Below are 12,113 nucleotides of genomic sequence, written 5' to 3' on the forward strand. Positions count from 1 at the left end.
AATGTTATGAGTCTTTTTATCTGAACTTCCTGTATGGTAGCGAGAGGAGAGCGTCGGCTACCCAGGAGCCCACCTGGCCTACTATTCAGTATCTGCCACATAGTGTGGTTTGATCAGATTGATGGAGACCAATCTATTTTCTTTTTTACTGGGAGGAAGGCGGAAGAAGTACTGTTCTTGTTCCTTCGACAGCCAGGACAGGTACAGGCTTTCTATATGATGGCCCAAATTCTTTCTTGTCCACAATCTGTTCTCTGTCCAGATCCCCGACTTTTGGGATCCAGGCAAATTTTTCCGTGACAGATTTGACTTCCCCTGTGGCTGTGTGTTTTACTTGCATGTCGCTTTGTAGTGCCAGAATTCATCGAGGTTCTGTAAAACAGCCAAATGTTTATTGATGTCAAAATGTTTTTCATCCGCCACTGTGCTTTCATAATCGAGATCAGGTACCCATATTCTCGTCCCAAAAAGGACTTTGTAAGGAGTGACACCTTCTAGGGAACCTCTTGGCGTATTGTTGAGTGCCCTCTGGACCCCACATATAGGGGATTGACCCAACTACCACCCAAACCTAATACTCTTGCTGTTATAGATTGCTTTAAGTTCTGAATTTTTCCTCTCCACAACTTAATTTCCCCCTGGATGGTATGGAGATGGAGTACCGCTGTGTAACACCCAAACTTCCCATGGCTTCCTTGGAAGCCCTTGAGCTAAAAGCGGGGTCACAGTCGGAATGTAATGTAATGTGCCAACTGCGTATGTCCTTATGAAGACTTGCAAATCTTCTATAACAGTTTGAGCATCAGCCGAGTGCTGAGGCCAAACCCACAGGAATCTAGAGCATGAATCCACAGCCACCAAGATATACTTGTAAGCCCTATCTGATTGTAGGGGGCCGCAGTGGTCCAAATAGACACAAGCGAGTGGTTTGTCTGATGTAATGGTGTCTGCGTGGGGCGTGCCATGGTGAAACCCTTCATCTGCTGACAGATGTCGCACTTTAAGACCGAATTCTTTGTCTGTTTACTTAATCCTGGCCTCCGATAGCGTTTCAGTAAACGGTCGCTGTAACTCCTGCATGTGCAGAACCCAGACCTTCGTGTGCAGCTGGTATTAAACCTAATCTGTTATCCATGTTTGGTATAACTCTGTCCCCCACTCCTGGAATTTGAGCATCCGGAATGTTATTTGCATCTAACTTTAAGTTTCAAGTTTTATTTATTTATGATCTTGGAACTCCAAAGAGATCCGCATAAACTAAAAGGCCAACAACATATGAAAAATTTTGTATAGCAAGGTTTCTACAATCATAAGCGAAAGCCGACAATAAAAAAATCTCCAAATACAAAACATTAGAATATTTTATAGAATAGAAAAAGTTAAAATATTCTTTATGCCCTAAATACTATAATACATCAGGTAAAACCAAAGTTAATAATTACATCCTTCATATAATGTGCATTAGTACAAATTTAAAAAACACTTTAAAAAGTTAAAAATCCTATGACAAAACATTTCATTTGGTGGTTCATAAATAGAATCAGTTAGTGCAGAGGCTGAAAGAATAGATAATTGTAGGCAAATTGGTCCGATCCATTTACGCCGATACAATAATGAAGCGGGGAAAATAAATAGCACTTGATTAACGTCCTGAATAGAATTATTACACAGATTACAAATCGGAGAAGAACCATACCATTTAGATAGTATGTTGTTTAAAGGGAGCATACCCTGCTTCAATAATAGCCAAAAACGGCGCACTCTATGGGGCTGGTTCCAAGAGATAATAAGCCTGTACTTCTTGTATCACACAGGAGTCTATGGCCAGGTGGGTACCCCTATTTAAAATACTAGCTTCCCTATCCCTGGTGAAACTTAATTTCCAAGTGGCCTGCCTCAAAGTGGCCCTTAATTGATGTGGCGATAGAGTGAAAAGCAGGGATTCATCCAGTAGTAGCAAGTCAACCGCAATTCTAAAATGTTTAACAATTAATGACTGCTTCTTTAAACTTTCTAATATTTCTTTCTGGATTAAAAATCTTAGTATGCCAGATCACCCTTTACCAGGCTTATAACCCATCGCACTATCCCTGCAAGACTCTGTACCCAACTACTTCTTAAACCAAATTCTAACCTTAGTGCAGCCACGGGGCAAGCAGAGTTGACTGAGGCTAGGCTCCTTAAAATGTTGCCTTCTGTTGTATTTAAAAAAAAAAACAATTTTTCTATATCAAGTAATTCAATACCATACAACAGGGAAGCAGGAATTTTTGCACGAAATACCTCTAATAAAAGTGCAGTGTCTTTTTCCAGTAGATCTATAGAGGGAGCCCAAGCTTTTCCCCTGTGTAGTAGCTTTAGAGATGTTATTTTCTATATGGGCTTAGTCACTTAGGTTGCCACACACCTTTTTTTTTTCTCCCAAGAAAACATAAGATTTTACAAGTTCCAGTTTTTGGCCACCTACAGACCATACGAAATTCCCATACTGCAACATTTTTCTTCCGTGCATGCACATGATTTTACTTTTAGATATATTAATTTTTAAAAAGTGAGTCTCTGCAAATTTATGTAGTGCCTGCAGACGACAATTTAATCCCCTAGGCGTTAGATCCAATATTAATATGTCGTCACCATAAAGTAAACAAGCATTCGGTTTTCCCCCCAGTAATGGGGCAATGCCCTCACTTTGAACCAAATCGTGAGGAAGGTCAGATATATATATAGGGAGAAAAGTAAACATCCTTGTTTTAGGCCATTTGCAGTAGGGATGGTTTGGGAGAGACCTCTTTTCCCTCCCATTAGGACTCTGCACCACGTGTCTATATGAAGAGCACGAACTAACTCCAAGAGGACGGTCGGCATACCCAGGTCCGACAGTTTTCTCCACAGCAAGAGACGATCTACTTTATCGAATGCTGTTGAGAAGTCAATAAAGGCTGTGTACACTCTTCCTCCTCTAACTTTAACATGTTTTTCGTTTATTACCTGTAGCGCAGTTAGGTTATCAATTGTTCCATGCGTTGTCCTAAACCCGGTTTGTTCAAATGGCAAAATTTTACCCGCATCCACCCAATCATTAATTTGGATCAAGATGCATTTAGCAAAAACTTTACCCACTGCATCAAGATGTGCAATTTGAGGATAGTTGTGTGGGGCATCCCGATCTTCTTTCTTAAACAGGGAGACTAATATACTCCCCTTCCAAGAGGGGTGAACCGTTTTATTTGCATAGCAATAATTAAACACCGGATAAATAATTTTACTCCACAGTAAACTATTTTGTTTTAAAACTGTGATAGTTAATTCGTCGGGGCCCATCGCTCCGGAGGATCGCATCCCCTGATCGACATTTCAATGTATTTTTCAGATGGCGATCCATACGATGAGGGGTCTTCCTTTAGTGCGATATACTTAATTGCCGTTACATTATCTGCATATAAGTCCTGAATAAAGTTAACCTATTTATGCTCCTCAATGACAACAGGGAGTGGCTAAGATCTAGCTCCACATCCCTCCCCGATAAGAGACCAAAACGTTCTTACTTGGCCTTTAAAGGCTGATTCTCTCAGTTTAATCCAGATGTTACCTTCCCTCTCTTTTCTTAACTTAACCTTTACCCGAGTCCTCCTCCTTTTTAAAAGTAATATTCTATGATATCTTTCCGAGGAGTAATTCAAGTACTGTTCCCTGATTAGTTTATTTATTTCAAGATTAAACGGCAGGAAGGGCCTGGGGACTGCTTTATTAATTTTTCTTTGATTCGACTTCTTCGCAATTTCTATCGCTTTAATCATAAATGTATTAAAACTGGCAATTTCTGTTCCATTCCAACTAGACAAGTTCTGTACAGTGGCCTCTAAAACACTGTCCAGGCCCAAGATGGCTTTGTTATCCCAATGACATTGCCCTGTTTTCTTAGCAAAACTAAAAGATTCACCGTTTAGTGCCCATGGATCTATTGAAAATAAATTTAAATTTACGGTGAGAGTTAGTACTTTGTGGTCACTACAGGAAGAATTAGAGACCTTTAGATCTTTCAATAAAAAGGAGGTACTTCCCACTACCACATAGTCTAAAATAGATTCTCCCCTCCCTGCCTCAGTTTCTTTATATACCTAAAGTGGTACTCTCAGGGGATCTACCTTGCATGTCAAACTAGGATGTCGGAAGGAATGACCCTTATACATAGTTATTATGCAGAAGACTGTAGTCCTGCTGAGATTCCAAGAATCCTCATGCATAATGAATGAGGCTATTTTTTGGAGAACATCCAATGTCATTTAAGCAGTACTGTAACTAGGTGAAAGGTCAGTTCCAAGAACCATTATGTAGTGTAATGGCAGGGGAAATATGGGTGAAAGCTTTGGTTACTACCTGAGCCTATACCTGGGGTACCTGAATGAAACATAACACACCACCCTAGACACCTGCAGGTGTTCGGTTGCCCAAAACATTAAGGGTTGGTACTGAACGTTTAAAGTAAAACCACCACCACTCAAACAGGTTGGTTTTGACACTTCCAGAAGTGCTAGCCTGAATAAACAAATACTAATCCGAGTATCAGAATATTGAAATTAAGCCCACTGAGGTGAGCTATTGTCGTGTCACCAACTCCTCAGGGTCCGAACGATGCTCAAAAATAGTCCACCTCTCGATAGCTTCAAGTCTGTATGCCGTAATAGCACAGATCAGTGAAGTGATCGAGCGAGGGAAGGAAAGGGTGGGGACAGCGGGGAAGGAGACCTAAAACGACAGTAATTATAACCTTATTTATAACAGATATGAATATTGTTTACTATATTTAAAACAATACTGTAATATCCAAGTACCTGTAAAGAAAAAGAACATGAGCTTGTCAGATGAGCCCTCTGTAGTTATTACTGTTCCTATTATCCAGCATAGGACCAGAACCATAAACCTTTTGACACCTAATTTATTGCCAAGCCTGGCATCACAGGGTAGTAAGATGCACAAACAAATGACTCGTCCACTATCTCCTGCTATTGAGTGCGGCCTGAAGGCAGAGAGACACATATAAATTAGAGAGAAATAACGTAGTTCATGCCATACTAGGCAAACCGTGAAATATGCATGTATGTATATCTTGTAATGGTTAAACACTGTTAACTCACAATGTTAATCACGTACTACAGTACACTGCTGTTTGTTAGCTAGCATACACACAATAAACGAACAAACACATAACATTTAGCGCGAGACCGTGCCATTCTTGTCTGAGCACTTTAAAGGTCCAAGAACAAATGTTTAAATGTTTCCAAAACAAGCAGGTATTCCTGCTACCTCCATGAGACCAAAAACGTGTGTCTCTCCAACAGGGAGGAACACCGCACTGTTTAAATGATGCAGGAAAACATGGCAATGATGCGGAATAGGCCCGGTATCCCTGCTACCTGCATGAGACCACAAACACGTCTCTCTCCAACAGGGAGGGACACCGCAAATGTAAATGAGGCCGAAAAATACCTCAAAGTCAAATAGTACTGGGGAGCGTTGAAACGCTAAACTTAAGCCAAACCAAGGAAACGGAAGAAGCGGTGTATCGACACCCTTACCGGACCGCCAATGAGATATGAAACCTACCGCCTCACTACTGGAATCCGGCACTGCACACTAGCCTCTGTAATTATCGGCAGCGCTGCGTGGAAGCGGATTTGCCCTTTTGCACAGGATCATGGGAACTGCAGTTCCTATCCGAAACGTCCTCGAGAATGCACAGGGAAGAGTCTAGGACGTTCGGTGAAACTCGAACTTCCACACAGCAAATGTCTTGAGGTGAGACCGGGTTCCTAAAGGCTAGTAGGGGGGTAATATGACAGCTATAAAGCAGCAACAAGGCACCAACTACTTTATAGGCCATTCATACGACATTCACACACCACACACAAGAGTTTCATACCACTAGCCATTGCCCCGATCTAACACATCAGTGCTCTCGCATCAACGTACTGCTGACTTTCAGGGGCTCATCACATTCATACGCCACTGAACGGAATCCCAAAATTAAATCAACTCTCACCCAGCCATTTCATACAAACGCGCTGCAAGAAAACTCCTTCGCACACGGTGAGACATGTTAACAGTTGGTGTGGCAACAACATTCACAAATAAAATTTTTAAAAAAGTGACTACCTTTTTATTACCTGTCCAGTATCTACCTCTGTCAACATTACTGAACACATGCCTAGTAAACCTTTACTATTGGCTCCCCATGTCAGCAACATGAGCCTCAGGAAGACTTCTTTAATGTGCCTTTAGTACATTAACTATGCTAAATCCAGCTCCTTTCAGTTTGTGGATGCAAGTTGGGAATGCCAGAGACGGCCATGCAAGGCCCACAGTCCTCAACCTGCTCTTGAGACTGCCTAAGTTCCCTAAAGAGTTCGTCTTGATCTACGAAGAACGTTTGGCATACAAGGTAGTCTGTGATAACGTGGCGTTTTCACCGTTATGTGCTGTGACTGTAATTCACTTGTTGTGATGCATTATGTTCTGATTGAAGATAAACATGGCAAGCAAGCCTCGTATGTCACCCATACTTGTAGCGTTGGATGCAGAGATCTCTGCAACGTATTATATGTAATGTGAAATATCTCCAGGGAGGGTGTCCTGTTGCCAACCCAAGAGCAGTTGGGTCTGATCCACGGATTCACCTTGTTGAAGAGCCAAGTTCTCAGCTTTGTGCTGAATGCAATCATTTTAGGGACTGGCCAGATATGTAGGGGAGATCATTCCACCCTTTCAGAGCAAATTAGGAGAAGTCATTTCTCCATGTTCTGGTGCTGCGTATCACAGGATGTGTGCGAATACGAGTCCGGCTGAGCAAAGGTGTCGGAGGTTTCTGAAATCTGATGCGATTTTGAGCTATCTTGGGCCAGTGCTGTCCAAGGCTTTGAATGTGTGTGTGATGTGTTTGGAAAGAGCTGTGGATGGGGAGTCAGCGAATCTGTTTGAAGAGTAAGGTGTGTGCTTGGAGGGAGGTTCAGGGAGGAAGCTGCCTGCTGTGTTCTTTATGTTTTTGAGTCCTCTGCTTAGTTGAGTGTGGGAGTAATTCTGTATCGTGGGGTGGGTGAGGCGTTGCCGATGGGTTTGAGTCAGTTGGTTAAAATTAAGGGATGGTATGTGTATCTGTACTACCTTGACTATCTGCCTTTTGCGATATTCCTGCGAAAGCACACCTAGACTAAGCTTTTCCTACCTGTTCATGTCTCGGTCTCCTTTAGAGTCCTGACTAATCCTATATACTTGCCAAGTGAAACTTTACTAATGCCTTCCAATGCTAGCTACTTAAAGCGCAAGAAAACGTGTTCCAGTTTGTGGTTGCAAGTTTGGGGTGTCTGAGACTGCCATGCAAGTCACACAGTCCTCGAACTGAGTGAGCATATCTACCTTTGAAACTAAGGCAAAGTCCACGGCAATGCTATCTAAGCTCTCTAAAGATCACTTCAAAAACGAGTTGAGGGGGGTGACGGTGGCCCTTGTACTGGGGGCGTCGTGCTGATGTCACATATGTTGTTTCTGCGATTACGCCCTTCAGCATCCTCGGCTCTCTTCTCCAGCGACTGAACTCTGCGGGAGATATCCCCCATCTGAGCAGAGAGGGATTGCAGCACCGGAGCCATGTCCGCCATGAAGGCCTCCGTTTGCTTCACCCGGTCTGCCAGCTTGGTATGCTCAGCTTGGAGGAGCCCCAGCCCCACCGCCACATTAGCAATGTCCTGATGAGGGTGTCTTTAGTATCTGCTATAGCCTGCAAGATCTGGGCCAACTGCTGCTGGACTAAATTGTCGGCTGGCGGTTCAGGTGAATCCTGCCATCTGCGGTCCGACGCCAACTCATCTTGGTCCTGGGGAACCCCGCCTGCCTGCCCCTGGGTTTCCCGATGCCCCCAGGAGTGCAACGCCACCAGCCAGCTACAGAGAAACAGTAGTGCCCACCAACGCAGTCTCCAGGCCAGGTGCGATTAGCAGCTTTACGCACCCAAGTGAGAATGCCGTCCAGATAACTCCCCTGCTTGTTGCCTATTCGGAGCCCCGGGCCAGGTCGCGGTGCCCAGTCCACACGAGCAGGTCCAAGTTCAGAGACACATAGCATTCAGATGGCGCGCGTCCCGCCTCTCCCCGAGCGAGGAGCTCAGGACGCAGCAGCTCTGAGAAGGGTGGGGCTCGGCCGCCTCCTCTGCAAAATCTGCTCCCTCCAAATAGGGCCTGTGACACCGCAGCGACAGCCGCTCTCCTCTGCAGAACGTGGGGTCACCTGGTGGGGCCCCCGGAAGCCGGAGGCCCGCAACACACGGCCGCAAGCAACAAGAAAGGGCGCACAGCCCCCCGTCAAGCAATTCCAGTGTCAATCTTCTGGCCCCCAACAGGCACAGCAGCACTTCCTCCAACACTGTACAATAGTTATCATATTACTTAATGAATAAATAGTTGTGTTCCTCTTTGTAGATTTGTGGTTTTATTGAAATGAACCATATTATCACTTGTTACTGATTTTGCTTTTACTGTTGCGTGCACAACAAATGTAAACTCGTAATTGTATATAGGATCAATTTTCACAATCCACGTGCACTAGTAATAATTTATTGAAAAGCTGTGGCATTTACTGCAATGTGTACGGCTCATAGTATAAATTGTGAATTTAATTGATTTTGATAAAGTTTATGCATACATAGTGAATATATATTTTTAATGGATTGGACTGCTTCTATTGAACGTACAATTGGTCTATTTTTCATATAGGTCGCGGAGGAGCAAAAATCAGAGAACTAGAAGAGTCTTCAGGTTCTAAAATACAGGTAACTTAATATAATTGGTACAAAAAGTAGCAGTGGAATACTTTTTAAAATTCATAGTCTACGCTTTTTTACAATTTAAATACATAATTAAAATGTGAAAATGGACATGACTGACCATATTTCCAACAATGCTTTTGCAAAATGAATTGTGCAATTTGTACATATATATTTATACATATCCCCATACTGTGATACTAATCATTATCACACCTCAAATAACCTCACATACAGTCATGTCCTTGCATACCAAACACACACACATCATATTATTTGCTTCTCCAGCTTGAAATGGCTTGCTACAAAAAAAACTCATGGTGAGAATCCTTCAATGTTATCCATGGTTATGTCGCCAGCTGGAAAATAAACAGGCTATTTGAGGTGTGATAATGATTAGTGTCACAGAATAGGGATATGTATAAATATATATGTACAAATTGCACAATTATGCTCTTTTTTGCACATCTAGGAGAATTGAAGTAATTTTGAAATATTTATGAATTGCACTGTATATATGAACACAAAATCATGGTTTTATAATACTTTAAAAAATGTATATTAATTTAAAAAAAAAAAGACATGTATAAAAAGATAGATGACATAAATAAATGCATTTTGTTGTACCTACCGATAATTACAGTAAAGGGACAGCCTGTTTGAGCTTATTATAGCCATTGTATAATAGATGTTGATCGAGTGGGAGGTTGTGTACATTTATAGGATGCAGACTGGCTCCAGGGAGAATGTCCTGGCTATCAGTGCAGCGTTCGGATGTGGAGCAGACATTGTAAATCTGGGAGTACCAAAGTGACTCGACTAACTCGATGTGATCGGTAGCATAACACAGAGGAGGAGATACTGTTTGTGTGCGGTCAGTCGATAATGAATGGGCGTGGTCAGCCTCTGCCCTCTTGGGTAAAGTATCGGTTTCTGATTACGCAATATTGGCCTGAACATTTCCTGACTCCATAACCCCCCTCTGTCTTAAGACCCGTTAAGTATCCCCTAGCATGTATGTCAATTTCTCTCTTGTGGAACATTGCAGGCTTATGTAGTAAATTGAATGATGGGGACTGTGAGTGTTTTATGAAGTCTCATGCTGTTTGTTGGCTACTGGAAACCTGGTCCTTGAGAGAGTGCCCCATGGTGGTTTCCTGAAGTTTAGCGAACTAGCCATACGCCCTAGACAGGGTAGACTTCGACGGGAGTCTTGCAACATGGGTATCCTGGAAGTAGGGCGGAACAATTTAATGTACAGAACTATCATTCTAACATCCTGCATGTGAAACTGATGGACATTGGAACAGGAATTAGCAAGTTAGATATTCTTAATGTTTATTCCCCTCCCCCCCCCCCCCCCCCCCATGATGAAGTCCAGAAGTTCAGGCTATTTAAGGGTTGGTAGGGTACATGAGGGATCTCCGCTAATGACATTTAGCAGTGGCAGTCTGCAGTTCATCTGTGGTGATTTTCATGTTTCTCCCTCTCGTGAGATGGAAAATGCGTAGGTAACTAATGAAGATGCGTGCTATGTTATCCTGCCACCATTTATAAAGTGGAAGCGGTCCTCCAAAGAAGGGGGAATTTGTAACTTTTTTCTCATTAAAGAATGTCTGCAATTCTTAAATGACCAAACCTTCTCATATTCCCTTGCTAGAAATCCCTTTAATTGTGGGGCTAATTCCTTGCTGAATGATTATTGCATTAATGATATACAAGACTGTGGAAGGGTGATTGCCTTAAAAATACTACAGAGGGTGAAAAATTATCATGATCTTATTATAGTCAATCTCGTTTCAGGATTGAGGCTAGGTGATCTAGTCCCAAGTAATACTAATGCCCTATTATAATAGTACGGTCAAATTATAGGATGGCAGTCCACTGGGACCGGGGCAAGTATCCTAATGAAATTGACTTGTTCAGTAGTATGCTAACCAATGTTCACAACTCCATGGTAGGTGGATTAGCAGCAAGGCTAGTGCTGTGGTCATTCAATCTTTCATTGGGATGGTGAACAATTGAAAACAATATGGTCCCACCCACTCAGGAAATGGTATTCCAGCTCAGATAAACGAGGATGCAGGGGGGGTTCGACTTTGAGTGTCTAAGTTTTAAAATGTCTAAAGCTCCTAATTTTACAGTATCTCTCCCCATCGTACCATATAATATTCCATCAGCATAGGAAGGATTACAAAAACTTGATAAAATGGAGAACAACTAGCTGCTAACCAAAATCGGTGTCTATAGTTGATGGAAGTATATGACAGGAAAGAATGGAAAAGATTTTGGAAATTGGTCACCGATGCTCACAAGGGGTGTGTCACCAGCATGCATTGTCACATAGGGCCCAATGAATGGATGTCATTTCAAGCAAATACATGCAGTGGAGAATAATACTAGCACAATGAATTGCCTTAATAGTAAGGACAGCTTAGGAGGGAATTATGCCATAAATAAAATGCTTGCAGCGGAGGTGGAAGGGGCAATACTTAGTATGAAAAAAAAATAAACCCCAGGGCCTGGACTGAATTCCCTCTGATCTTTATTGTGAGGAGCCCAAAATCTGGTCTCATATTCTTGAACAGGTGTTCAGTGCAGGAGTAGAGGAGGGTAGGATACCGACCTCATGGCGGTTGGCAATTTTGGTACCTATTCACAAGAAAAGGAACGAAAAACTTAAATCAAATTCTTGCCTGATTTTTCTCCTTTGGATGGCACATGGAAAATTCTGGGTAAAGTTCTATTAAATAGACTCCATGGATAGATAGACAGTAATGCAATATTGACGGAGGCACAGGCCTGCTTCAGATCAAGCATTTGCATGGTGGACCAAGCCATCTGCTTGTACTTGATTATTTTCAAGTATGGAATGGTTAGGAACGTCACCTTGTATCTGATCTTTGTTGATCTGAGGTTGGCCTTTGACCTTGTCAGTCGGGAGAAGTTAGGGTTGACCCTACTGTAAACAGTAAACCACTCCCTGTTGAGTGCTATCATAGGGTTACACACCTGCAACATAGCTAAGGTACGCTATGCCCCTCTTGATCCATAGGGAAAGAGTTTGACATGAGTTGTGTGATGTCTCTAGTCCTTTTTACTTTATTTCTGAATGATGGGGCTGAGCACTTGTTCGAAATAGATTTAGACGTTCCTAACATAGCAGAGAGTAAAGTGCTGATTCTCCTTTTCGTTGATGATGCAGTCATACCAGCAACAACAGAAAATCCTTCACATAAATCACTTGACGCATTTTTGGACTATTGTACAATGAAAGATTTATTCATTAATCCTTCAAAAG

The 12,113-nt window shown here is 42.4% G+C and overlaps 1 protein-coding gene across 2 annotated transcripts in view; it reads left to right on the forward strand.

Annotated features, from left to right (window-relative positions):
- DDX43 (DEAD-box helicase 43) overlaps positions 1-12,113 on the forward strand; it is a 1,041,849-nt gene that overhangs the window by 17,233 nt on the left and 1,012,503 nt on the right. For both annotated transcript variants that reach the window (XM_085610941.1, XM_085610942.1), the window contains exon 2: positions 8,763-8,818. In XM_085610941.1, coding sequence (XP_085467067.1) covers positions 8,763-8,818 — 56 coding nt within the window. The remainder of the gene's footprint in view (positions 1-8,762; positions 8,819-12,113) is intronic.

Source organism: Triturus cristatus, chromosome 6, assembly GCF_964204655.1.
Source record: "Triturus cristatus chromosome 6, aTriCri1.1, whole genome shotgun sequence".
Taxonomy (NCBI): Eukaryota; Metazoa; Chordata; class Amphibia; order Caudata; family Salamandridae; genus Triturus; species Triturus cristatus.